This window comes from Neofelis nebulosa, chromosome 13, assembly GCF_028018385.1.
Source record: "Neofelis nebulosa isolate mNeoNeb1 chromosome 13, mNeoNeb1.pri, whole genome shotgun sequence".
Lineage (NCBI taxonomy): Eukaryota > Metazoa > Chordata > Mammalia > Carnivora > Felidae > Neofelis > Neofelis nebulosa.
Genome location: NC_080794.1, coordinates 33,848,640 through 33,876,169, shown reverse-complemented (window position 1 = coordinate 33,876,169; position 27,530 = coordinate 33,848,640). Strand labels below are relative to the sequence as shown.

Below are 27,530 nucleotides of genomic sequence, written 5' to 3'. Positions count from 1 at the left end.
TATTATTTGGCTTTCTTTAAAGTTAAAAAAATGCCACAGGTATTCATTGAGTATAGATCTTAAATACTTTCTTTTTTTAAGCTTCAGGCTATAGACCTGCGCTATCCAATACCATAGTCACTGGCCACATGTGGTATTGGGCACTTGAAATGTGGCTGGTGCAACCAAGCCTGAATTTCAAATTATATTTAATTTTAATTAAATTTAAAAACTGATACTGAATTCCACTGTTAGGAAATTTTGAACTATGTTTGGAACAACTTGGGTATGTCAAGCTACTTTTTCAACTATAAGTGTTACTAAATCTAGATGCAGATTAAGTATTTCCTAGGAAAATTTAGCAGTCAAATTGAGATGTGCTGTTTATAAGTGTAGAACTCACACTGGATTTTAAAACTCTAGTATGCCAAAAATAAGGTGAAATATTGTATTAATAATTTTTATATTGATTACCTGTTGAAATCATAATATTTTAATATGGTGGTTAAATAATACATAATTATAAAGTTAATTCCACCTGGTTCGTTTTATTTTTTGGAAATCTGGCTACTAGAAAGTTTTAAATTGCACATATGGCTGATATTATATTTCTATTGGAGAGTGCTACGTTAGACTCTTTTTCTCAAAAGGAGTGTATAATTTTTGAAACCACATACTTAAAAGATAGACGTAGGAGGATCCAGGTGGATGGAAAGCAATTACCAAGCATTACTAATGGGACATTTTTACCTTACTTGAGGTGGTGGAATTCCTACCACTATGCAATCCAACTGTACTCTGGTTCCTTCTGGAACTTCTCTGCTCCGTAACTTTTGAGTGAACCGGGGAGGTTGCCCCAGAGGTTCTTCATAGTACAAAGATGAAGGTGAAGACCCAGGGGTGGTGTCTCCACCAGCTGCCTCACTGGCAGCCAGCTCAGCTTCGCGCCTCTTAGCTTCCTGCCGTTCAAGGGCGTGATTCACTTCATTATCCCTAGTATCTGCAGGGATAGGGATGGGAACAGAAGATCTTTCTCTTCTTTCTGAGATATCTGATAAACTGGAGCTATTTTCCTGCATAAGTTTGTTTTGAGATTCCAATTTACTCTTGTGGTTTTTGCAGGCACGAGGTCTAATCCTTTTGGAGCTATGGGCTTTGAAAAGGGAAGACAGCTCTTCAATGAAATCGGCAGCCTTATTTAAGAATACTTTTTTGGACTGGGTTTCAGAACTATACTGTGGCCTTTTTGCCTCCTGGGAGCTCTCTCTAGAGCTAGTAGAACCTTGAGAGTTATCCTGACAGCAGTTGGGGTCAAAACTTGATTTAGGTGAGTGTTTCATTTGATCAGATGAAAGGCGTTTTCTAGCTTGAGCATCATCTGCTTTCTCCAAAGGGTCATGATTGATGGCCAATCTTGCCAGATTGACACTTTCATCTAATTCCTCTTGGCTCAGGAAGGCTGAAAGATCTGGAAGGTCATCTTGGCCTCCTCCTCCTTCAGCAGCTCCAGAAGGATTGCCAAAATGGAAAGGGTTGGAGGAAGGTTCTGCTCGACTCCTTTCATTGTTTCCCCGGTGTCTAGTTTCTGCTAAATAACTCTCTCTTAGAAGCTGAGATATGGAAGTAGAAGCTTCTACGCTGTCGTCTTGCATGCTGTTACAAATAATAACAAGAACAGAACTTTCAGTCATTTCTAAAGAATAACAAGTCTATGTTTATTAGAGCATGATGGATTCTTAAGAACTTAAAGTTTGAAATAAAAAATTGCCTAATTTTGATACTTCTACAAAATTTCCATTGAAGACTTAAAGATTAACCTCAAATTGTAATATGAAGAAGAACTGAATGAGATTTCCCTGTAATATAAAATAAAAGCATGGGTGATAAGCACTGAATTAAATTCTTTAACACAAGTTCAGTTGTGAAAGCTATAATGTAACTATAGTGAGATTAAATGCAATCTCTAAGCATAATTTTGATACCATCTGTAAAGGGCTTGTAGTTATAAAGACCTTTCATACACAGAGATTTGCTCCTTTACCTTGAATGTAATAAAATAATAAAAATGAAAAAGTTTTTCATTTAATTCAGAAAAAACCCTACATAAACTGATATTATCTCCTATTGCTTCAAGACTTTTTCATTCAGCTTCACCCACACTGGTTTCTTATCATTTCTTAAATATTCTAAAGTCACATCTGAAATGCCTCACAGCATTTGTACTTGCTGTCACGTATACCTGGAATGCTCTTTTTGACAATGTTATATGACTCATTTCTCACTTCCTTAAATTACCTGGTCATCTATTTTCTCCTCCGTGATTCCTTCTTTATGACTCAACATAAGGTGGCAATCTCCTTCTAGCCTATACTTTTTACCCAGTTTAGTTTTCTCAGTACCAGCTAACTCTATGAGAAATCTTACGCGCACATTTTAAAAAATGTTTATTTATTTATTTTGAGAGAGAGAACGCAAGCAGAGGGGGAGGGAGAGAGAATCCCAAACAGGCTCCATGTTGTCAGTTCAGAGCCCAACTTGGGGCTCAATCTCACAAACCATGAGATCATGAGCTGAGCTGAAATCACGAGTCAGAAGCTTAACCAACTGAGCCTCCCAGGAGCCTCTCTGCAGGCACATTTTTTTAGCAGCTTGTCATTTTCCTTTTACTACTAGAATGTAATGTCCACCAACATAAGGAATTTGATCCCAATAAATGTTTAGTGAATAAATTCTTCTTTGAAATGGAAAAAAAAGATACTGACAACATAATCTTATTTACTTACCGAAGATATAAATTTGACATAGTTCGTGAATATAAATAATGTTTTTGTTTTTTGACTAGAGACAAGTTGTTTAAGTTCAATATTGTTTATAGGTTCAATCTGCTCTTGAAAAGTATAATGATTTAGCCTTTTCAAATAAGGTATAATTAATTTAATTTCTACAAAGATAGGAATTAGAGCCTAGGTTTAAAAAAAGTCTCTCATATTAACATTGGTGAAGAGGGGTTATAGGAAACAGGGAAATGAAGTGCAAGACAGGACAACCTATACTACATTTCACTGTATACCCTTTCCTCACTTTTGAGTTTTAATTATATGAGGATATTACTGATTCAAAAAATAAATAATTTTTAAAATATTAAGAAAATACTACCATAACTTTAGTTCAAAGCCCCCTGGACTAGAGAGTTTGGTAATGCAAAGCAATTTTATATTAATTAACCTTTTATCATTTATTTATTCACACATTTGCTAGAGGGATGGCAAACTTGTGACCCGTAGACTGTTACTCCTCTTTCTTTCCTTAAATGATACAGCTAACAGATTACAGTGCTCTTCCCATTGATCTTGACTGTCTTAACACTCCACTTCTTCAGCCACCACTAATCAATCAGAGATGGTAATAGAGCTGAAGGTTGTTTGCCATTCTTGGCTACTATGTTCTAGGCCTTATGCTGGGAAGATGGAAAGGAAAGTAATCCTTCCTCTTAGGCTTTATGATTCTATCACAAAACTTGTTTTGGTTCACTCCTTTCCCTTACATGATAGCCTCACTTTACATCACAAAGAAGGCTTCCTAGGAACTGTTCTAGTTCTCAAACTTTAGAGTGCTGTCCTAAACTAACCTCTAAATTGGCAAAGTAAGCAGTCACCTTGAGAGGGCAATTAGAGATGGCTAAAGAGATCACAAACAGCAAAATATTTTCCCACATACTTGTTACTGCCTGAAATTGCCACTACTGGAGTCATTTGTTTGGGTGAAGTCTATTGTGCCTTAAAAAAAGATGAACTGAAAATGCAAAGGTGTTGGATGGGTGCAAAGATTTATCTACAAAGATATTCATCACAGTATAGATGATAATATTAAAAAATTGAACCATGTTCAATAAGCAATTAGTTAATTAAATTATGATATATTCATTAAATAGAACTATATACCATTTTTAATTTGGTAGAAAACTAAATGATATACAAAATAGTATATGAAAGTATAATTGATATCCCAATTGAAAATGTGTCCCATTTGTGCACTAACTTTATAAAAGAAGAGGTTTTTTTTTTTTTTCTTTTCCTTTTTTAACGTTTATTTATTTTTGAGAGAGAGAGAGACAGAGCACGAGCCGGGAAGGAGCAGAGAAGGAGGGAGACACAGAATCCAAAGCAGGCTCCAGGCTCTGAGCTGTCAGCACAGAGCCCTACGAGGGGCTTGAACTCACAGATCGCGAGATAATGACCTGAACTGAAGTCGGATGCTTAACTGACTGAGCCACCCAGGTGCCCCAGAAGAGGTTTTTTTTTTTTTTTTTTAATGTTTATTTTTGAGAGAGATTGAGTAAGAGCTCTGAAAGGGAAGGGAAAGGGGGAGGGGCAGAGAGGGGGGAATGGAGGATCTGAAGCAGGCTCTGTGCTGACTGACAGCAGAGAGCCTGATGTGGTTCAGAGAACTCATGAACCGTGAGAACATGAGCTGAAGTTGGCTGCCTAACTGACTGAGCCACACAAGCGTCCCTAGAAGACTTAAAGAAAGATATGTGAAATAAAGTGCAAAATGCTATTTGAAATGCAACTGAAGTACTAATTCAAAATCCTTCTCATTTGTAAATCAACTATTTCATAGTCTTGTGTGAATTTCTGCACGTACAGAAACCTTGATCAGATCCTTGAACAGTGTGGGTTTTAGAAGCACCAACCCTTATAATAAAAAATCCACGTATAACTTTTAATTCCTCCAAAATTTAACTGTTAATAACCTACTGTTGACCAGAAGCCTTGCCAATAACACAGTCAATTAACACATATTTTGTATTATATATGTATTATATACTGTATTCTCACCATAAGGTAAGCTAAAAAAAAGAAAATATTATTAAGAAAAGCATAAGGAAGAGAAAATGTTTTTACAGCACTGTACTGTATTTTTAAAAAATCTAAAATAACCTGTGTATAAGTGGACACATATACAATTCAAACCCATGTTGTTCAAGGGCAACTGTATTTAAATGTAAAGGGAAAATGAAATAATTTATAAATAAGAATGGCCTCCTATTAGGTGAACATTATTGTATATTGCATTTATGTAACTTCATCTCTAACTCTGTATTCTAAGATGGCTTTTATCTCGAGGCAACATGGAATGAGCATTGGTCTTGGAATCAGATTGGTTTTCAAATTCTGGGTTCATGAACTCTTAGGAATTGTGTGACTTTGACTAAATCACTTCTTTGAGCTTTGGATTTCTCATCTGTAAAACATGGATGATGTCTATTTTCAAGGAGAGTGAGGATCAATAACATTATGAATGCAAACCCTTAAAACAGGGCTAATCCCTATAATGGACACTCAAAACCATGTTAGTAAAATACTTAGGTAAAGGTGATGTTAATGTTGAAAAAGTGTTAAAATTTTTGTATTTTTGGTGAAAATAGGAAAGAAAATACTCATAAATGGTATTCACTGCTCTTTGTAACCATTTTTTTTTCTTTTTGAAAGAAAAGTTAATTGAGGTGTGAATGTGTGCCTGCTCTGATGCTTATGGTCATAAGAAATTATTATAATAACAAAACCTTCAAGTATTCAAAATAAAGAGTTGCTTTAATGGTCTAATTTAATAAATGTTTAATTAATTTCTTTAATGTTCTTTAATGTAGTATTTATTACTTAAAACTTTGAGGTTAGATGGGCATTGAAGAGGGCATCTTTTGGGATGAGCACTGGGTGTTGTATGGAAACCAATTTGACAATAAATTTCATATATTAAAAAAAAACAAAAAACAAGAAAACTTTGAGGTTAGATGTGATACAAATCCCAGTTCTGACACTTTCTGGTTGTATAAACTCAACAAAGGCACTTAACCTCTATAAGCTTCAGCTGCCACATCTACAAAACAGGGATAATAACAGTAGTCATCTCATAGGTCGAAGTGATGATTAAATGTGTTTGGCATTTAGTAAATGTTCAATAAATGGTAATTATTATTATTATTATTGCTATTATAAAACAACTATAGTGACATACCATGATAAGAAATGGAAGTAGAACTAGTGAAGTGATTGACCCAAGGACAAACTTTGAAGAGAAACTGAATTCCATACGTGTAGCTAATTCAGCACTATTTATATTCTATTGAAACACATGTAGTCTCATGAGTGAACTGTGCTGCCTTCAGATCTTTGTGTATATTTTCTTTGCGTAGGCCGCTCCCTGCCTGCACTTCCCTTCACTACCTTACTGGGCCAAGTTACTGGTCTTCAGTTCTTAGCTGAGACATTGCTCTGGGATTTCTTCTTTGTTCGGGGTTGGGTACCTGTGCAATGTACTCCCAAAGTTTTCTGTCTTTATCCCCAAACACAGCACTTATCACAACATATTAAATTTGCCTATTTACTTTTCTGTCTACTTCATTTTTTGTACACCATTATCTCTGTGCACACACAGCACATAGAAGGTGATCAGTAAATATCTGTTGAATTCTTTTGTTCATTAGAATTTCCTGCTAAATCTATTGTTGCTTATCTTTTATTTTAGTTGCAGGATAAAGTAATATTTCTATTTACGAAATCATATTTACAAAGAAAACTTCCAGACACAAAGAAAAATATAAACTGGTAAAGGCAGTAATAACTTCAAGGTGACTTCCAAATGAAAGTTTATTTATGGTGGGTAAAATAAGTGGAGTTTTGCTTTCTTTTCATACCAGAAATATCAAGAACATCTGATTATAATCAGAAACCTGGGTTTAAATCCCAACACCAATACTAAATAACTGTGTTATACTGAGCGTGTCATTTAAGGTAACTTAATCTCAATTATTCCCATCTTTCAAATGGAATAATAACAATTCCATTTCAGAAGGTTCTCAAATGAAAATGCATGTATAAATTGTTAAGCTGATAAATATTCTCTACAATAAGAAATAAGAAATGCATCATTTTTCTCTTTCAAGCATTAATTTTAAACTATTTGTTACAAAATTTACACTTTTAAAGAGCCCAAATACTTTTAAAAAGCTATTATGCAATATGTGGTCCAGGCTGGCTTTGTCTGCGCCACAGCATTTCAGGGAGGATCCCTTCTCCTACTGTGGACTGACCTCACCGGAGCCCTCACCGGAAGGCCCGGTGAAAAAGCCTTTGTCTTTTCTCACAGCACTCCAGGGAACCAGCCTCCTTTTAGGTCAGTCAGAGAAAGACAAATACCATATCATTTCACTCACATGCAGAATTTGAGAAACTTAACAGATGAACATAGGGGAAGGGAAGGAAAAGTAAGATAAAAGTAGAGAGGGAGGCAAATCATAAGAGACCCTTAAATACAGAGAACAAACTGGGGGTTGACGGGGGTGGGGGCTTAAATGGGTGATGAGCATTAAGAAGGGCACTTTTCTGGATGAGCACTGGGTGTCATATGTAAGAGATGAATCACTGGGTTCTACTCCTGAAGCCCAGACTACACTGTATGTTAACTAACTTGAGAATAATAAAAAAAAAAGATATTATGGATAATGTAGCTTTCATTTATTCATCCAGTATACATCTCTTGAGCATCCACTATATGCCAGGCACCATTCCAGGCACTATGGATTCAGCAGTGAACAAATGACAAAGTCCCTACCCTCATGGAGTTGATATTCTAGTGGAGAAGACATAACTGTTAAGAAGAAAAATAAGACAAGGGAATAGAGAATGAAGGGGGAGAGAGAAAGGTATGCTATTTTAGCTAAGATCAGGCATAGTTACTAATACAGTGGGGAAGTCAGCCATGTGACCATCGTGTGGGTGGGGGGATGAGAATTTTTAACTCAACGTGTCAATGTGAAGGGAGGTGAATGTTTGCTGTGTTTGAGTCAAGCCCAATGTGCCAGGAGGTGAATGAAAAAGAAGAGTAGAAGAAAAAGTCAGAAAAGTATAAAGTTAGATCATGTGAGGCCTTGCAGACCGTGGGAAGGTCTTTGAATCCTAGTACATGTGTGAATGGGGAAGCATTTTAAAGTTTTGAGAAGCAGATGACATGGATTTGAAAAAAGTTAATCATGGCTGCTATGCAAAGAATCAAGTTGAAGGGAGCAAGTGCAGAAATGAACAGATGGGTCAGGGGTGTACTGCAGTATGCTAATCAAAAGATGATGGTGGCTTGGATCAATGAATGGTATCAGTGGGAGATGGTGAGAAATGATCAGATTTGAAGTATCTTTTCAAAGTAGAGTCTGTATAATTTGTTAATGGACTGAAAGATACGAGAGAAAGGGCAGAGTCAAGGGTGACTCCAATATTTAGGACCTCAGCAACAAGGTGAGTGGTGGAATCATTTACTTGGATGAGCAGGTTTCAGGAAAGGAAATTAATAATTCTCCTAGACATTTCATCTGAGATGTTCAGAGTGACATTGGACTTTGTTTCCTTCTTTCTGCTTCTTACAAAATTGAAACATTTAACGCCACTTTCAAAATAAGAATGAGCATTGCCTTTGAAAACAGATCATGGTTAAGGTTAAATTGTCCCAGGTTGGAAATGAAACAGTTAATGTGGCATAAATAATCAAGACGCGGTGCCTGGGTGACTCAGTTGGTTAAGCGATCCACTCTTGATTTCGGCTTAGGTCATGATCTCACGGTTCTTGAGTTTGAGCCTCACATTGGACTCTATGCTGACAGAGTAGAGCTTGCCTGAGATTCTCTCTCTCTCTGTCTCTCTCTGTCTCTCTGTCTCTCTGTCTCTCTCTCTCTCTCCCTCCCTCCCTCCCTCCCCCTCTCTTTCTCTTTCTCTCTCTCAAAACAAATAAACTTTAAACAAAATAAGATAGACTTTAGTAAATCATATAAAGTAATTTAGTGACATAGAAGGCTTATTGAGGGTTCTTCACTTAGCTAAATACCTCTATTTCACCCCCCCCCCACCCCCCGCCCTAGGATTTCTTTTGAAGAGACCATCTGCCCTGAGAACTCGCTGAAAATGTAAAGGTCTGGTTCATAATAACAAAACTTGATGCTGGTACCTTTGGGCATATTTTTCAACTCATGTTAACTCAGCACTACTCTTCTGTAGGCTCTAAAAAGAACTTTTTGGAAATATCATATGGTATACACCCATCTTTTGGTTATATGAATATTTAAACTGGGACATTGACCAGAGAATTGGCAAAGCCTAATGTGAAGTAACTTGGGGAACACCTGGGTGACTCAGTTGGTTGAGTGACTGACTTCGGCTCAGGTCATGATCTTGCAGTTAGTGGGTTCAAGCTCACTGTTGTCAAGGCACAGCTGGCTTCAGATCCTCTGTCCCCATCTGCCTGCTCCTCCCCTGCTTGCACTCTCTCAAAAATCAATAAACATTAAAAAAAAAAAAGCAGTTTGGCAATATGTATTATGAGAATTAAAATTGTTCACACCTTTAAAAAAAAGAAGTAACTTAGACTCAAACATAAATACTGAAATTTTCTGGCTATTAAGTATCATTAGGTATCTATTGTATTGTATTGTATTGTAAGTGGGATCCACACCCAATGTGGGGCTTGAACTCATGATCCTAAGATCGAGTCATATGCTCTACTGACTGAGCCAGCCAGGCACCCCTACAATATCATCAGATATCTAAATGAGAAAATAAAGCTGGTTTCTAGGTAAACACAAAAATATCTTGATATTTAATAATTATTTACGTAAAGAGCTGGAATAGGACAAGATAAGACAACTTTAAGTAACTCACCTCTAGAGTGAGGATGAGCAGAACTACCCTGCTTACATCATAGGTTTGTTTGTGAAAGCACTTCAAAAATGTTGGGGTGCCTGAGTGACTCAGTCTGTTAAGCATCTGACTTTGGCTCAGGTCATGATCTCACAGCTTTTGCCTTCGAGCCCTGTGTGGGTCTCTGTGCTGACAGCTCAAAGCCTTGATCCTGCTTCAGCTTCTGTATCTCCCTCTCTCTCTCTCTCTCTCTCTGCCCCTGCCCCACTTGCACTCTGTCTCTCTCAAAAATAAATAAACATTTAAAAAAAGGTAGAATACAATGCAAATTTAAGGTAATCATTTTCTGCTGATGTGGAATTATTATACCTAGAATGTTCTTTTGGGGAAGAATCATCAACAAAATTAGGCTTTGCTCCCTCTCTTTAATGCTGGTATTGACCTGTTTGTCTTGCCTTCTCTTTCCCATCATGTCCCACACAATAGAAGTATCTAACTCAGTTCTTTTGGAGAAACTTGCTGGGCCAAGAACCAAATCCCATTACATAGGAACTAGTCCTGGAGAGTTGAGTACAGATCATCTTTTAAAATTTGGCTGCAGATGGGATGTACTTTGAGGCAAATCTTTCTTCATTGTTATGGTTTCCATCCCCTATTACAGTGATCACCTCCAACTTAATTTTATTTCTAATCTATTTTTGGTGTGAGTGACATTAGTAATTTAATAAGTTAGTATATGTTGCATTATTATTATTATTATTTTTTTTTAGTATATGTTGCATTATTAAAATAAGGACAAGAAATATAGGGAAATATGTCAGTAGCAATACAGAAGTAGTCTGTGCACCATTGTCTCTTAATTCCTCTTTCCATTTGAAAGAGGAAAAACAGCAGATAAAAACAAATACAGACAAATGTGTACATTAGAAGAGACTGTTGAGCTAAAGAGACAGAACAGAGCTAATACACAGAGGAAGCAGTGGGAATCTGTTTAATTAGGGACATTGCTTAAAGGGCAGGGGTTAAAGGAAGGAAATGATTTTTAGATAAGAGGCCAAGGGTGAGTAAACCATTCTCTTATTATTGTTTTAATTGAATTGGTAATGGCAGGAAGGTAGGAAAGAAAGTAAAGATTTAGTCTGAGGGGGAGAAAAGAGATTGGCTTCTGTGAAACATACTTTTGTACGTTTTCATATACAGAAGAGGATAAACGTGTAGGAAAGTACTACAATAAAGTTAAATTTTGGGCTTTGTCAAACTTTGGGCTTTGTCAAACTTTGACAGAGAGCAAAGAAATTGTGTAAAGTAAACTCTGCGACCCGAGGGAAGGCTAATTAAAGGCAAGCGAGAAGGCTTCAGGCATAGGATCAGGAAAGGGTTTGGTGGCAGTCACAAAAATGAGGTTTTATATCACCCTCGAGATTTCACCATTTGCGGTGAACTTAGCTTGTACACAAGACATAAAAAATGAGTAAATGTTAATCCATTCTAAATAAGAAAAATAAGAAAAAAATAGAACATTTTCATCCTCTACAGCCTCTTCATATTTGTGTCAATTTTCTTTAAGTGATGAAGGGTTTGAAAAAGATAGCTCCCCCAATTACATGGGCATAACATGCTTGCTAGATTGGGAGAGGAGCAGGTGCCCCAAAGAGGCTTGGGATCTCAAGATCTAGTTTTAGTTCAAGAGCTTGGTGGGAAGACTCTGCTGGGGCCCTCCCAGAGGATGTAGTGCATTGTGACTCCAGATGAAGGTGTATATAGCACGCAGCCTGAGCTTGTCAAGGTGACTCTGGTTATACATGAGCTCTACAAACTCTCTGCTGACTGCAGGTAAATAGTCATACAAATGTTTGTGTCCACCAAAAATGTATCTGTTGAGTATAAGCTCTTAAATTTTTAAAGACTATTGTGTCTGTACTTGGGTTGTCCCATTTAAGCCAAAGCATAATTCCCTAGCAGTTTTAAGAGCTCTTTGTCAACAATGAAGCACATAGACCTTCTAGAAAATATCTCCATGGTGCTTGATTCTTTTATATCTCTTAAGAGAGGAAAAAAGATACTTTTTTTCCATTTTTTTGTCTTATTATGGGCAATGACACAATGCAACAAGCAATGCCTTTGTCATATCTCGATGTCAATGAAGGAAACTACTGTAATTATTCTGGGGTTAGCAGTATCATTCGTCTTGTATTTTCAGGTTAGCAAGCTGAGTTCATTACCTCTATTACATATAAGGAATTAACTGTTGAAAAATTTAGCTGTCACTTTAGTTCGTTAAAGCCCTTTCACAATGAAAACTGATTTATGTGCTGCACTATTTCTTCAAAAGTAAGTTGGAAAAACTATCTCTATGAATTCCAAAACCCAGTCTCGAGTAAAAACTCATTCAATTTTTGGTGTCTGTGAATTGCGGTTCTGAGTCCATTCTTTTGAATATGTGCCTTTGTAAGCATACTGTAATAGAAACATGAAATAGAGCCTGTATTCTAAATTACAGATATATGGAACAGGAGCTTTAACACATTATTATGAGTTCCAGTAGCATTAGCCATATTCTATAAGTGGGAATGGAGACAAACTTCCAGAATTTGGACAGTGTCCAACTGTTTGTTTCATAGTCCATTATTGTAAGATTCTGTAATGTCTATAATTTTGCCTCCTACAAAGGAAGTCTAATGTGTATATATTTCAGATCTCCTGGAATGGTCTTGAATTTAAATATTTTGTTTGTTGTCAAATCCAGGATATCTTAATTTTTGTTTAAAAATATGTTTGTTATAGCTGTAGGTATAGACATTCTCAATATCCTACAAAAGGATTATGGATTTTATGTGCACCTAAGAGTTATTATTAAGGAGAGACTAAGAATTTGTGGCAGATTCTTTAGACTTTGTAGAATTCATGTCATCATTACCAATGTGAAAGTAATTGAACCATAATTTTTTGAGAAAGAAAACTGGGTAGATGTTTTGTTTCTTTCCAACTGATTGATTCTAGTATCTTTAACAAGTATGAGTAAAAATCTATTGATAAAATAATAACATTTCTTAACACCATTACTGTAATGTTCGCTTTTTGGGAATGGTAATATAGATTAATTCATGTTCTCTTTTTCTTCGCTTGTATGTTTTTTTAAATATAATTCAAGATGTGCATCTAATTACTGCTAATAGTGCAATCTACCAGGCCAAACACTTGCCACTGACTGTCAAGTGTCTTTTTGATGCAGTTGGAGAGAAAGAGAGAGAGAGAGAGAGAGAGAGAGAGAGAGAGAGAGAGAGAGAAAGGAGAAAGAAAGAGCAATGTCCTTTGAGCAAGACTTTCTGCAGCTGTTGTGTACATTAATCCAGGGAGCAGATCTCCCAACACTAAATATAGCAAGCATATCCTTTTACATGATAAAAAAAATTTTAAATGAAAGTCTTTAACTATAGAGTCATATTATTTTAGATTTGAGTTCCTTTAAAAAGGAAATAGGCATTGCACACATATTCTGTATACAAATACCATTATTTTAATAAGTGAATATGTGGAAATGCCAGTGATGTATGTAACATGCCACAACTTCCTCTGTTGAGATATTTTCCCTTAGGACCCAAGCAGGTTGTGATCTCCGTGAATTTCATCAATCCCCTCCAAAATCTTTACATGTAGAAAACTTTACTTTTCACAAAATTTTGTGTCCTATCATACATCATTAGGAAGCCGTCCTAGGTTTCACTCTAAACAACAGTAATTAGGTCTCTGAAATGTCCCTTTTCCCATTGTCAGTGCCTGTTTTCAAAACACACTTGAGAACTTAAATCTGGATATTACCTTTCTTTTTTTTAGTTGACCCAGATGAGGATGTCCAACCCAGGCAATCCACCGTGATGATAATTATCCAAGGAGAACTTTTAGATGAAAGCACAGGAGAAAAAGAAAATTCTTCACGCCCTTGGAAATCGAGAGTAGCCGTCCATAGAGAGCGAGGAGTTAACCTTAGTTTCAGTGAAGATGGCTGTAAGAAGCTGGACAACCTGTCACCACCGGAGCCAGAGCATTTGTCAGCTCACAGGTCCCAAGTTATTTTGAGCTGTATAAACCATGTGCCTGTGAAACATTCCACCTGATTGGACAGGAGAAAACTGAGCAAAGGGATTCCATAGCAGGACAGCACCTATGCGTGGTAGGGGTCAATCAGTTTTTCTACCTATAGAATTTCACTTTCAGCTAGAGGCCCAAGTTGTTTATTGATTTATGTTTGGAATTAATGCTAAATTCCTGACACCAGTTCCACCTGTCAAAGAAATTGGCATTATTTTTGAAATACACCAAAATTCTTAATTTTTAGGAACTTTAATTTTAATGGGAAATTTATTGTCATTTAACCACTGATACATTTTAGGAAATTAGGCTATGAAAAGCCAATATAAAGCTGAGGACTAACATCTTAAAGTGGAGAGTTTTTGAACTGTTTGTCCAGAAGCTAAGCAAAAGCAGAGAACATAACGAACATTAAAAGTTGTTAGAGATCATCAAAAAAAAAAAAAAAAAAAAAAAAAAAAAAAAAAAAAAAAAGAAGTGGAAAGAAATATCTGCCTGAGAATAAACCCAGTAACAAATTAGTTTGAACAAACTTCATCAGAAAAACTAATCAGATACTGTTTAAAAGTCAAAACTACTATGTAATGTAATAGACTACAATTCCTATTCTTGTATTAGTATCTAGAATAACATTTTGTATATTATTTTGAAAAAGTCTATGCCATATGTCTTTTTTCACAAGCATTGCCAATCAATAAAAATAATGCTTAACCAAACCAACATCTGCTCAAAACCTACTTTGTCAAAGTATAGTTTTTTTGATATTAATTTCATACATTTTCAGAATAGAAATTTGAGGAAAAAGAAGTTAACCCCATTGCTTAGTACAGATTAAGTATGCTATAACATCATTAATCTTGGCAGCAGCCTGGGTTTTGAAAATTCAGATGTCATTGGTTATTTTTTAAAAGGATCATCTTTAGATTTGGCTAGCCTAAAATACATTGGCTTACAGCTAGCTTCTTAATTAAATCACCCAGCGGTTTATAGGAATTCTTCCCATTCATTTATTCAACAAAAATTTACCTAATGCCTATTATGTACCAGGTGCTGGGTATGTGCACAAAATAAACCGAAATTCTTGACCTTATGGAATTTACTATGAGATCTCTTTACTCTTTTCAGTCATCTTGAGAATCCCTATTGTATACTGACTAAATGTAAAATTTCTTTGTTTATTGTGAAACATCAGAGGTTTCACTACTTTTTTATGGAGGTTTGTATTTACACAGGCAAAGTGAAAAAAAATTCAGGACAACTTTTCAGTAATACAAGTTAAAAGTACTATTACTGGGGAGGGAAAATGGTACAAAAAGAACTGGATTTTGTGGATAGGTTGTTTTTATTACCATAGTAATCCAGTTCTCTAATGACAGATTCCTTTGTTCTCTTACCTAATCCTGTGCTGATACCAACCTCAAGGCTACTTAATTGTGTTTCTGCATATATTTCTATTTATACGGCTCCAACAGTATCTTTTTATTTAAAGATAAGATCTTCACGCTCTATCCCACTCAGATCTTGAGGCCTAATCAATATAACTGCTGCTAGGTCTTTGTTAGGGATGCAGGAAAGTGGCACCTCTATTTCAGATAATACATAAATGTCCTACGATTTGATTTTCTAAAAGGAAATGCATGCACACACTGTAAGTAAACACATTCCTACTTCCGTACAAACTATGCCATGAGAAGATAGTGTACACAATTTTCTGAACTCTTTGAAAAAAAAAACTGGATGTAAATATTTAAAATAAATATTACTTGGCAACTGTGGACATTTTGCTTACAATGCATCAAACTTGTATTCTAGATTCTAGTTTTTTAAAATTAGTTTTTCTCCCAAGTAACACAGCCTCTAACCTGGGTATCATCATAGTACTTATATAAACATTGTACCACAAACCTACTCAGATTTTACCAGAGTTTACTGATACAAAGAATAATTTTTAAAACTTAAAAAAAAATTCCAACAGAGTTAAAAAGAAATTTCATAAGTGACAAGTAAACACGACGTTACATGCCCTAAGCCTTCCTCAGAAAGTTGAGTGGCCTGTCCAACACATGTGTTTATTGTGGTTTGAAAATGATCCGGTGCTTGCCTTCAGCTGTTTTCTTAATTCAGTCACTCAGCTACAGAAACAATTTACTCACATTGGGATGATCCACAGCAATACCAAGGAATCTGGGAGATCTATGACAGAGGAAGTCTTCACTTGGAGGATAAGCATCCGAAAATGTCCGTGCTAGTAGATTTGTGTGAAATTTTATATTTCTTATTTTCCCATATTGCTATGGATTTTAATACTTTAGAAGAAATTGCTCACATATACCAAACTTTCAATAAGTTTTGCTTAAAGTTAATATATTTACATTGATTTACCCCCCCTCATATCAGACAAAAAGAAAAAAACCCTCTATATCTTATTTTTAAAGGACAGAGACATGTATGTATCTCCTAACCTTTGTTAATGAGAATAATATGCCAAAGACAAGTTCTTGTCCATCCAAAAAGATGTATGTATGGTGGATTATAGAGAGTCTTATACAAACCCCCTGATACAATGTAATTGAGAAATACAGTTAAATCCTTGCAAAACTTCTTTTTCGTCTAAACGGTATTGAAAATGCTGGCCCAAAACTAAAATCAAAAACATTAAAAAAAAAGCTATAAGCTGAAAATCTTTTTAGTTTTTAAAACTAAAAACATTTTTTAAAACTATAAACAGAACACCTATTTTAAAATGTTATCCTGAAAAGTAAATCTGTGTTTACCTGGAGGAGAAGCACCATTCCGATATCAATCAACCAGGATCATCCAAAGTCCAAATCTTACTGCCTAACTGTGTCAGCCACAGAAGTATCATGAAGGAAATGTGATACCACCCCAACAGAGTAATGAAGGGTATTTACAGGGTTCCGTGGCAGATCCAGGGCACAGTCGTTTAGAACAGATTGCTCTTTGAGATCAACTTTAATAACTCAGTCTGCACGATGTTCTTATCCTGGAGGGATGGTGGGGGTGGATAATGACTAAGATGACTAAGGAAATAGACTTTCTTGATCTTTCATTAGATTAGATGAAAAGGATAGTAATGATGGAATTTTAAAGAATGAAGCATAAGAATGGACAAAATATCCATACACAGGATGCATATGACATGTGTAAATACCCTTTTTTGATATAAAACTAAGAATATGGTTAATACATTTATTAAAGTAAATATGGGAAAACAATTATTATAATACTTAATGTGTGTGCCTCCAATTTTAGAGTAATTAGATTATAGCTTTACTATGTGGTTTCCACGAAAACACAATAGGACTTCCTTGTGCTTTTGATACAGAGAACACATCAACGTCTACACTTTAAACAAATTTTTTTTTTTTAATGTTTATTGATTTTTGAGAGAGCAAGAGACAGAGTGTGAGCAGGGGTGGGGCAGAGAGAGAGAGAGGGAAGGAGACACAGAATTTGAAGCAGGCTCCAGGCTCTGAGTTGTTAGCAGAGAGCCCGAGGCAAGGCTCAAACCCACAAACCATGAGATAATGATCTGTGCTGAAATCAGACGCTTAACTGACTGAGCCATCCAGGCGCCCCCTCAACGTTCACACTTTTTAGAAAAAATTTATTTTTCCAATAAGAAAATTTGCATCCCAGGGCTCCGTGGGTTAAACATCCAGCTCTTAGTTTCAGCTCAATACTTGATCTTACAGGTTTGTGGATTTGAGCCTGACTGACAGTGCAGAACCTGCTTGGAATTCTCTCTCCCTCTCTCTGCTCTTCTCCCATGCACGCATGTGCGTTCTTTCTCTCTCTCAGAATAAACTTAAAAAAAAAATCTGCTTCCCAGAATTTTTAAAAAGAGCATCTGTGATTAACACTAAGTTACTGAAGAAATTTAAAAAAATTAGTATCATGTATGTAATCCCGAGTATACAGTTGATTCCCACTTCTTACCACATTAATATGATTATAATAGCACGCATATAAACATATCATCTCAGTAGAAATAAGTTAACATTTCTTAGCTCTGTGCTGGTTACTAGGCTAACCTCTTTATGGACATTGTGCTTTATTTCATGTATTCCTCCAACAGTCAATGAAGTAGATACTGTTATAATTCTTAATTTACAGATCAGAACCTGAAACTTAGAGGTTAAAAATTTGCCCAATGTCACACAAATGAGTAACTGAGCCAGGATTAAACATAAGGCCAACTATAAGTCTATGTTCATAGCCACTGCAAATATTTAAATACTCACATTTCTAGTGTACTTGTGAAAAAAAATTAGGGATAAAAATGAACAAACAACATACTCTCTTTTAGTCAGCATTTTAGAAGAATGCTATATAGAATTTTAAGTTTATAATTTTTCTGACTGAAACAACCTCTGAAGTTTTTTTGTATGACTAAATAAGTGAACAAAAAGAGGAGAAAATATAGAAGGAAAAAGGCAAATGCTCTCAGACAGACTCTATCTGCGATATTTTAGCTGAGAACATGAATTGTTATAAAGAATGAAGCATTGGGTATTAATGCTGAAAGGTAGGGCATTGGAAGACAGTCTGAATGCTTTGACAGACTTATTATTTTTTTGTTTCTGTTTATGATAGTCATCTTGCTGAGACCTTTTAAAAGCTTTGCTCTTCTGAAAGTAAATTTAAGTGCTCTGGTGTTACTTCTCAGCACAGTGATATGGGTTAATAAATATTTTGCAAGTTAGGGATAGGAAACAACAGTTGAAATATTCTCTCTTAATAACATTAGCACTGAATATCTTAAATGCCAGTATGCCAGGCTCTGGGTGATTCCACTCAGATTCTATTTTTGGGCAGCACTGATAGCTCAGCAAGCCAAAAACAAAGTTCAGTGTTCTTACACATGACCCAAATAATCACATTAACACTAACGATATGAAGGAAAGGAAATGGGAATTAACATTTCTTCCGAGTGTACTCTAAGCTGGGAGCGATACTCGGAGCAACCCTACAAGGTATGTTACTTGTGAGTTATAAGGAGGAAATGAAGGTTAAAGAAATTTGGTTTTCCCCAAGTCACCCAACCAGAAAGCTGCACAGCTGAGTGAATTCAAACATAGGTGCTTTAGTTTAAAACAAATTATCTTTCAATTGGCTCTCACTGCATTTTCATGAAGAGCAATTATGCAGGTTAGTTCAAAAATCAGAAATCACCCAAAGAAGGAAAGTCACCATTATTTTTATATGTATTGATGGGCAAAGGGTTATTAAAGCTATGACTTTGATTTTGGAAATTTGGCATTTCTCTAACAGAAGCCAGAACACAGAAAAATAGCATATGACTATGTCTAGGGCTACGTTCTCAAAGAATATTTAATAAAATTGGTTAACTGAAATAACAAGGGCCAATACACATTCCTGAGTAGTTATCTTATTATCCAAAATCTGAATTGAGTAAACCATCAAATGAGTAAATGTTAAATGGAAGCAACTTGTTGGCAAGGAGGGAAGAGTACAGAAGAAGAGTTTGGAGAATATAAACCATGAAAAACTCAGAAGGAGTTTGTATTTTATATCCTTAACCAAATTTACATTTTTATTTGCATGTGGATCTATCCATTTGGTGTTTCTTGCTTTAGTTTTCCTATCAAATAAAGACAGCATACTTAAATGCAGGAAGACCTGAAAAATCTTTTCTTGTTTTGCCTTTTCATTCATTCTGCTCATCATCCAATTGCTCTTCATTCCAAACTGAGAATGAATTGTTAAAACCGAGTCTGTTAATATCTGAGACCTACTTTCCTTTTATTTCTAGCCTGGATAATAGCTTTAATTTAAAATGTGGATGATAATGTCAATAAAAGGGATAAGTACATATATAATGTCACAGAGAAATTAAACACAAAAATTTACCATGGTGTAAACTGAGCTGGGGATAAATCTATTTGTACATAGTCCACTTGCCTGACAGTTTTGTGCAAATTTCAACCAAGAATAAGAAAGGCTTAGTATAAACAGAAATGTGATCATCTCAATCCCATAAAATATAAACAACCTTTCTGGTTTTACCTGTCCTTCTTCTACACAAATATGGTCTCCAAAAAGTTTCACCAATATTTCCTGGCCTTTTCTTTCCTTTCTGCCTTTGTTCATTGTTTCTTCAAATTTTTATGTAAGTAAACAACTAGTAGCTGTAATATTACTCATATTACTGAGTTAAACTAATTTTTTCATGTATGTATTTATGTTTATTTAACTAGATCAACTCCTTGAGAATTAGAGCCATAAAAAAATTTCTCTAAGGGCTACAGATTTCTGGTCTCATGGCATGGCACAAAGTAGGCACTTAATAAATATTTCTCCATAGCATGCCATGAAACGATGCATTAATTGTTGAGTTGTTCTAAATTATTCACTCAATTCTACAAATATTTACTGAACATTTATTGGTTCAGGAAAGATTAAATGACCTAAAGTCTCAGCACCATTAACTGTTTTGTCATTGGTGGTTATGATATTAGTTTAACACAGAAATACTATTAAGCATCAGTTCAGTTGAGGAAGGGAGCTAAAAATTATTGGATGCTCATTGTACACCAGTCATCAAATGAAGAACTATATGTGCTTTGGCTCAATGGATGCTCACAGTTCCTAAGATAATTGATATGCCAGACCCTTGCTTTTGGAAAAGGTTTGGAGTTTGCCCAAGCTTGCTTAAGAGTTCTTCCGTAGGTGTTCCAAAGAGGCACTTTCATTCCTTTGCATCCTCTTGAACTGGCTTACTACTATTTTTGCTGCACCCCCCCTCCCCCACCTTTAACCTTTGCATAACTTTTGCTTTTCATCAGGTCCTTGTCTTCTGTTTACTCCATAAAATCAAACTCTTTTTTGCTTCCATAGACTGCTTCTTTGAGTTTGGGTCTTCAGGACCCTACTGCCCAATGCTGAGGGGCAGTTCTGTCTACTCTCATGCTCTGGTTTTAAGGGTCAAGTCACAGACTGAGCTCCCTATTTTCCCAGAAATAAGCAGTACACTTAAAATACACATAATAGTCTCTAATTTAGATTAAGAGTTCATCTGTTTGTGACTGACTCCAAATTGGACATCCTGAAAGGCAGAAAAGGCAGAAAAATCAGAATGAATTACTTAGCTCTCTGAATGATGCTAGCTGACCCAGCCCAGTGTCCACATCAACCAAGCTTTGTTGTTCATATTTAATACATAATTTAATTTGACAGCCCAGGAAGTATGGGTCATTATCCTCATTTTATGGAGGATGAAACTGAAAAGATTATATAGTACTGTGGTTTTGCAAATTCAGGGATCTGAGAAAGTCTCAGGAAGCACACCTTGAGATTGTCCAAGGTATACTATATTATTATACTATTTTTATGGAGGAGGAAACTGAAGATCAGAGAAAAAATTTGCACAAGGCCACTCAGAGCTGTGATTCACACCCAGCTCTACATGACGCCAAAGTCCAAGCTCTTCTCTACTACACCACACTACCTTTTAGAGGAATTGACGCTATTAGTAATGCCTTTAGGAATCAATTTGAAACAAAACAAAACAAAACAAAACAAAACAAAACAAAACAAAACAACTCAGAAGATATAGAATAACAAGAAGGAGATCTCCAGTGATACTGGGGTTATGTTGATTTCCTACAAAGTGCTTCTGAGTCCTTCTGAGTCCTTGGAAATTTGGATGGTTCACGATCTTTGACCAAAGAAACAACTTAAAGGTATTGAAGCGATAAATAAATAAATGACAAGTCCCTCTGTGCATCTCTATCTGCAAATTACAAGATGTAGTGAAATTAGACATGAGAGACCATATGGTTACTATATTTTAAGTAGGCATATGCTTAGCCTTTCATCTTTTTGAGGTTATTTACCATCACATATTGGTAATCAGGCTTTAATAAAAACAACAACAAATATGAAACCAAACCAACAGTACTGCCCTTGAAGTCTTTATTACAATTATTTTGTACAGAAGAAAATTAAGCACTAGAATTCCCATACTACATGTAGATATGTGTTAGCAGTAAAACCCCGATTGCCAAGTCTACATTATTAATTTAATTCAATAAGAGTTATTTGGGGGGACACCCCAAGCTTTATCTGTTGGCAAAATTGGAACAATAAGTATACGCCAAATGAGACAACATGCTTTGAGTAACTGAGTATAGATGGCAACTTAAAGAAACATAAAAAGTAATTATAGATAATTTTCTATTTCTAGGCAGTAGTTATAGCAAAATTACTGAGTCTTAGGAGAGTATTCGTGAGAACCAATGATTTTATGTTATTCATTAAAACGATCTATTTGCTCATGAACTTTATTTTAAAGGTCATTCATTTCAATGTACTAAAAACTTTCTCCTTAACTACTGGGAAATCTCATAAAATAGAGACCAGATTTTCAAAAATATTCTTACCTGCCATCTTATCTGGCATGAATAGCAACTGTGAGATTTGGGTGATCATTTACTATATTTACATTGGGATAGAGTGATTGACAGGGTTTTATTTATTTGATTATCTCTCCTCTATTAATTTAGAAAGATAAGGCGAGAGAATGTTTCCAAGTTAAGGTAATGTTTAGCTCAAACAATGAAAAAATAGATGAGCAGAAAAGTAATTCTAAAATCAATATCTTTAAGTACCTTAAACTCAGAATAATGATGCACATGAGTCAAATTTAAGAAAAGATTCATCACCTCTCTCAGAAACAAATAATAACTAGTACAGAGAGATGAATAATTTTAAAGTTGAGACATTAATATATGCTTCTTGGTTTGCACACAGAATTAAAAACAATATATTGTGGTACAGTAAAATGGTAAAAAAAATCAAATAAATGTGATAATTAGGCAGAGAATAATTGTATTGAGAGTTGGCTTCCAACTACATCACTCATTATCTGAGAATCATTAGGCAAATTATTTAATCTGTTTCCTCATCTCTAAAAAAATGGAGGAAATAATAGTATCTACATCATTGGACTGCTGTGAGAATTGAGTTAGTACTCTTAGAACAGTGCCTAGCTTCTAGCAAGTGGCCAATAAATGTTAACCACCATGACTCACATTTTCATTACAAAAAGATATATTTTAAGTATTTATCTGTTAATCTAGCTTTGTGAAGTCACAGGGAGTGAAGTAGACATGGTTGTGCTAAGCTGTGAACCCAAAGGAAAGGCCAAAGGCTGAATGAGCCTCCTAGACTGATGACTCAGACACAGCAGTTCAGGTTTCCAGACTGATTCAGTCCTTGGCTTCTCTCCTGACGCTGACAACAAGAATGCCAATTAGTGCCAAGAGTGATGAGTTTTTGTAACATGGGGTGCTGTGCCTTAGGGATTCAAATCAGATCACTTACATGTTGTATAGAACACCAATAGTGATCAACCAAGTTCAGATTCAAACCAATGACATAGAGGTAAGATGCTTCAGATCTAGTTACCGTGTTCCTAAACCATCTGCTTCTGAATTCTAAATTCTCAACTCACCCACTGCCAATGGGCTAAACATAGCTAAAGGATTTAAATTATAATTTGATCTGACAACCCAGGTATCAAACGAGCCTTCTTTAGCCAAATAAGTAGAGTGGTGACAAATATCAGAGCAGTATATCCACTCTATGGTATGTGCTTTATGACAAGAAAATAATAATTGAGGGTATTGGTAAATATCTTATTTCTCATCTCATGTAAAAAAGGATGTCAGCATAATATTGGTATTCAACTTAGGCTAACAAAAGAATTATTAAGGCTAAGTGATTTAGACAGGAGGAAGGTAGGGAAGTAAGGAATATCTGAGTTTTTCCATGATTCTGAATTATCTAATAGACTAATGTTGAATGCATAGAAAGATCATGCATAATAAGATAAATCAGATTTAGATATATTTTTTAATAATTTTGTAACGTTTATTTATTTTTGAGAGAGAGAGAGAGAAAGAGAGAGAGAGAGAGAGAGAGAGAGAGAGAGAGAGACTGACATGGGGCTTGATCTCATGATGTTAGCTCAAACAATGAAAAAATAGATAAGCAGAAAAGTAATTCTAAAATCAATATCTTTAAGTACCTTAAACTCAGAATAATGATGCACATGAGTCAAATTTAAGAAAAGATTCATCACCTGGAACCCAAAATAGGTTCCAGGTAACCTATTATGAACACGCAAAAATCTTTTTGCGTTTTTAAAGAAAGTTTAGGGGAAATTTTCTTAAATTGTTCATTTCTCATCAGTCTCTGAAGTGTAAGGATTCTGCCTTGAGGGTCTACAGTAGGCTAGTTCTAGGTAGTCTGAGTTTGTAGAGTTGTGAAATGGCTTGTACTTCGGATAGGAGACAGGGGCCTCCAGGCTGTGATGTGATTTATGATTGGATCTTCTACCTTGCCAGTGCCCAGGACAATTCTGCAAACTATGGCAAGAAAGAGTCATTGGCATACCTTTCATGTCTCACCTCCTTTCATCTTTACACAGTTGTAACCACTTATTTTGTTTGTTTGTTTGTTTTCTTTGAAAGTTCTAAAGAACAAGACCCAGTAAGATTATTTCAGGGCAGCACAATTTACATATCACAAGGGGATTTTTATTTGTAATAAATACTGCTGGCTATATTTTTATAGCATGGTTTTGTCAAGAGTTGAAAGGCACTTTATAATATGTGAGAGCAAACACAGTGAACTACAGCAAAGCTAAAAACAGTTTCCTAATTCTTTTAAATACAAGGAGGAATTAAAAAGTATTGTGAGGACACCTGGGTGGCTCAGTCAGTTAAATGTCCTACCTTTGATTTCGGCTCAGGTCATGATCTCAGGGTTCTTGGGATCAAGCCCCACATGGGGCTCTGTGCTCATAGCGGAAAGCCTGCTTGGGGTTTTCTTTGCCCCTCCCAGGCTGGTACACGCACGTGCACGCTCCCTCTCTCTCTCTCAAAATAAGTAAATAAACTTAAAAAAAAGTCTCATATCTCCCACTTTCAATCCAATGTAAATTTAATTTAAAAAATGTTGTGGATCTCTCGAGTGATAAAAAATGTAATTTTTAATGTATTGATTTAGACAATACATATCAAGAAGCAACCATTAATTTAATACTTATTTCCAACAAATTTATGTTTTATTAATTGTAATACTATCTAGTAAATTATATGTTTATTCTGTTTTCAGACAGAATGTACAAATGTACACATGGATTTGTGGACCAATTATAATTGCTCCATGGCTGTCTGGGGGTCTTAACCACAGGCTGGAAATCACTGACCTGAGAAAAAAAGCGGGTTCTAACTCCATCTCTCTCTCTCTAGCTATATGACCTTGAGCAAATCATTCTATAGGCTTCAGTTAATTCATCTTTTCAGTTACTGAAAAGTGAAGAAGATGTTTTGTTTATTTCAGGAGTCTACAAATATACATGTAAAGTATTTACATTCTAAATGTGAGATAAAAACAAAAACCTTTGAAAGTGATATATAAATATGATAGAATTTTATATTACAGGAAATACATGGAGGTATCAGCAGAGCACCTCAAACACTCCGAAAATTAAAATAGAAAATCAGCATACAATGACTAATGCATGTAAGTTTAGACACTTCAAGAACAACTATCGTTCCAATATAGGTCTAAGGATGTTCATAAAGAACTGTTTGTAACAGCAAAAAAATTAAAGGCAGCATACTTTTTAAAATGTTTTTATTTATTTTTGAGAGAGACAGGGAGTGAGTAGGGGAGGGGCAGAGAGCCAGAGACACACACAGAATTGGAAGCAGGCTCCAGGTTTTGAACTGTTTGTTAGCACAGAGCCTGATGTGGGGCTTGAACTGGTGAACTGCTAGATCATAACCTGAGCTGAAGTTGGATATTTAACCTACTGAGCCAGCCAGGTGCCCCCAAAGCATACATTTTTTAACATAGAAAGATAATTATGATATGTAAAATGTAACAAAAAAAGCAGTCTTCAAAACAGTGTTTATAATATGACTCTTATTTTGTAAAATTCTGAAGTAAAATATTCCAAAATGTTAAATGGTTATATTTAGGTAGTGGAATTATGGGAGGTTTTTCTCTCCTATTTTTTCTCAGCTGTATTTTTTAAATACTTCTAATAAGAATGTGTTATATTTATAAAGGGAAAAATAGTAAAAGTATCCCTTAAAGGCAAAAAAAAAAAAAAACAAAAAAAAACAACAAAAAAACCCAAAACAAAACAAAACACCAGGAACAAAAACAAAAAAAAAATTCCAAGGACACCAGAAGAAAAAAAGAGCAAAATTTGGCTATAGCCTAATTGATGTTATGTATCTATCAAAAATATGTGTGAATATAAATATAAATACATGTCTACATTTTATCTGTATTTACACCTACATCTATATCTATATCTGAGGAAATGATCAGAGTGACAAGTAAGAAAGGGAAATCAAAGAAGAAACAATCAGCAGTGTTCAGTCAAGAGAGAGCCCTGTCTGTTCTTGACAGCGGTGCTGGGAGCCCCAGGCCAAAGCTGCCAGATGCTGTGGCCAAATTACCTGCTTTGTTCCAATCCATGCTCCTGCAGCAGCATTCTGATTTCAATTTAGTTTTGTTTTTAAAATAGATTTCCGTCTTTAATTTTTTAATTCTTTTTAACATTTATTTATTTTTGAGAGACAGAATGAGACAGAGCGTGAGCAGGGGAGGCTCCAGGTTCTGAGCAAGCGGTCAGCACAGAGCCCTATGAGGGGCTTGAACCCATGGACCGTGAGATCATGACCTGAGCCGAAGCCGAACACTTAGCCGACCGAGCCACCCAGGCGCCCCTAATAGATTTCCTTCTAGAGAAAAAAGTTGATAGGAGAATATAACATTTGGTTTGCTCTAAAGCCATCTTTCTTGTTGTAAATTAACAAATGGAATGTTGGATGCTGTATTACTTTTGTGGGAGTTTGGTTAATGTAAGTACTTTGCTAAAGGACTGGATCGCTGTAAGAAATTTTGAAAAACAAATTAGGTTTCTGAGTTTGGACAGTTGAAGGCCAGGTAATAGAACCCAGTGATTTTATCAAGGTAATTACAAGCCATAAGATCTTAGGACAACTAAATGGACTTCCCTAAGAAGCAATCTTATAATTCAGTGTGTGACCTTTAGCATGAAATAAATACAGGGCAGAGTGTCTTGGAGACCTTGCCATAAGATATTTCCACAGTATGAACAATGGGGATGGCATTTTAGCTGTGATCCAACATATCATTCTCAGTCTGGAGTCGTAGATAAATTGAGAATCAGAGAAAGTAAGTCAGTTATCCAAGACTGAAGTTGATATCAGCCTGAACTTGGAATTATAACTGGTGCCTCCTAGTCCAGCATATGAAACTGTTTTCCACAGCCTTTATGAAATAATATCATAGCTGTAAAATGCTCACATCCATGACTGTATCTTTCTTCTTTGTTTTAAGAAGCATTTATTGAGTAACTAGTATGTTTAAAGCACTCTGCTAGGTTAAGATTTTCTTCAAATCTGCTCTGTATGTTTTATAGTATGAGCAAATGTTTGACATTGAAAGTAGGGTAGAGGAAAATATGGCTATTTACTAAGAATCTAATACCTGCCAGGCAGTGTTCTAGACACACTACATCTTACTTCATTTATTATTTACTATTATTTATTATTTAGATGTGCACCATTTAATGATATCTTGAAGTGTTGCGCTTCACCCCATCAGGTCATATCCAAGATTATCTTGAAATAAAAATGATCCTTACTGAAAAGCATTTATTAATCACATAATTACATATAGCAC

General features: G+C 35.5%; 1 protein-coding gene across 3 annotated transcripts in view; it reads right to left on the bottom strand.

Moving 5' to 3' along the window:
• Positions 1-27,530, bottom strand: part of MYPN (myopalladin) — a 118,791-nt gene that overhangs the window by 84,345 nt on the left and 6,916 nt on the right. The window contains exons 1-2 of one of the 3 annotated variants that reach the window (XM_058696497.1): positions 16,526-16,563; positions 730-1,632 (exon numbers count right to left, since the gene is read on the bottom strand). In XM_058696497.1, the coding sequence (XP_058552480.1) occupies positions 730-1,631 (902 nt within the window). In that variant the 5' untranslated portion in view covers position 1,632; positions 16,526-16,563. Of the gene's footprint in view, positions 1-729; positions 1,633-13,481; positions 13,726-16,525; positions 16,564-27,530 lie in introns of those variants that run through there. The other 2 variants (XM_058696495.1, XM_058696496.1) reach the window with 2 other exon arrangements.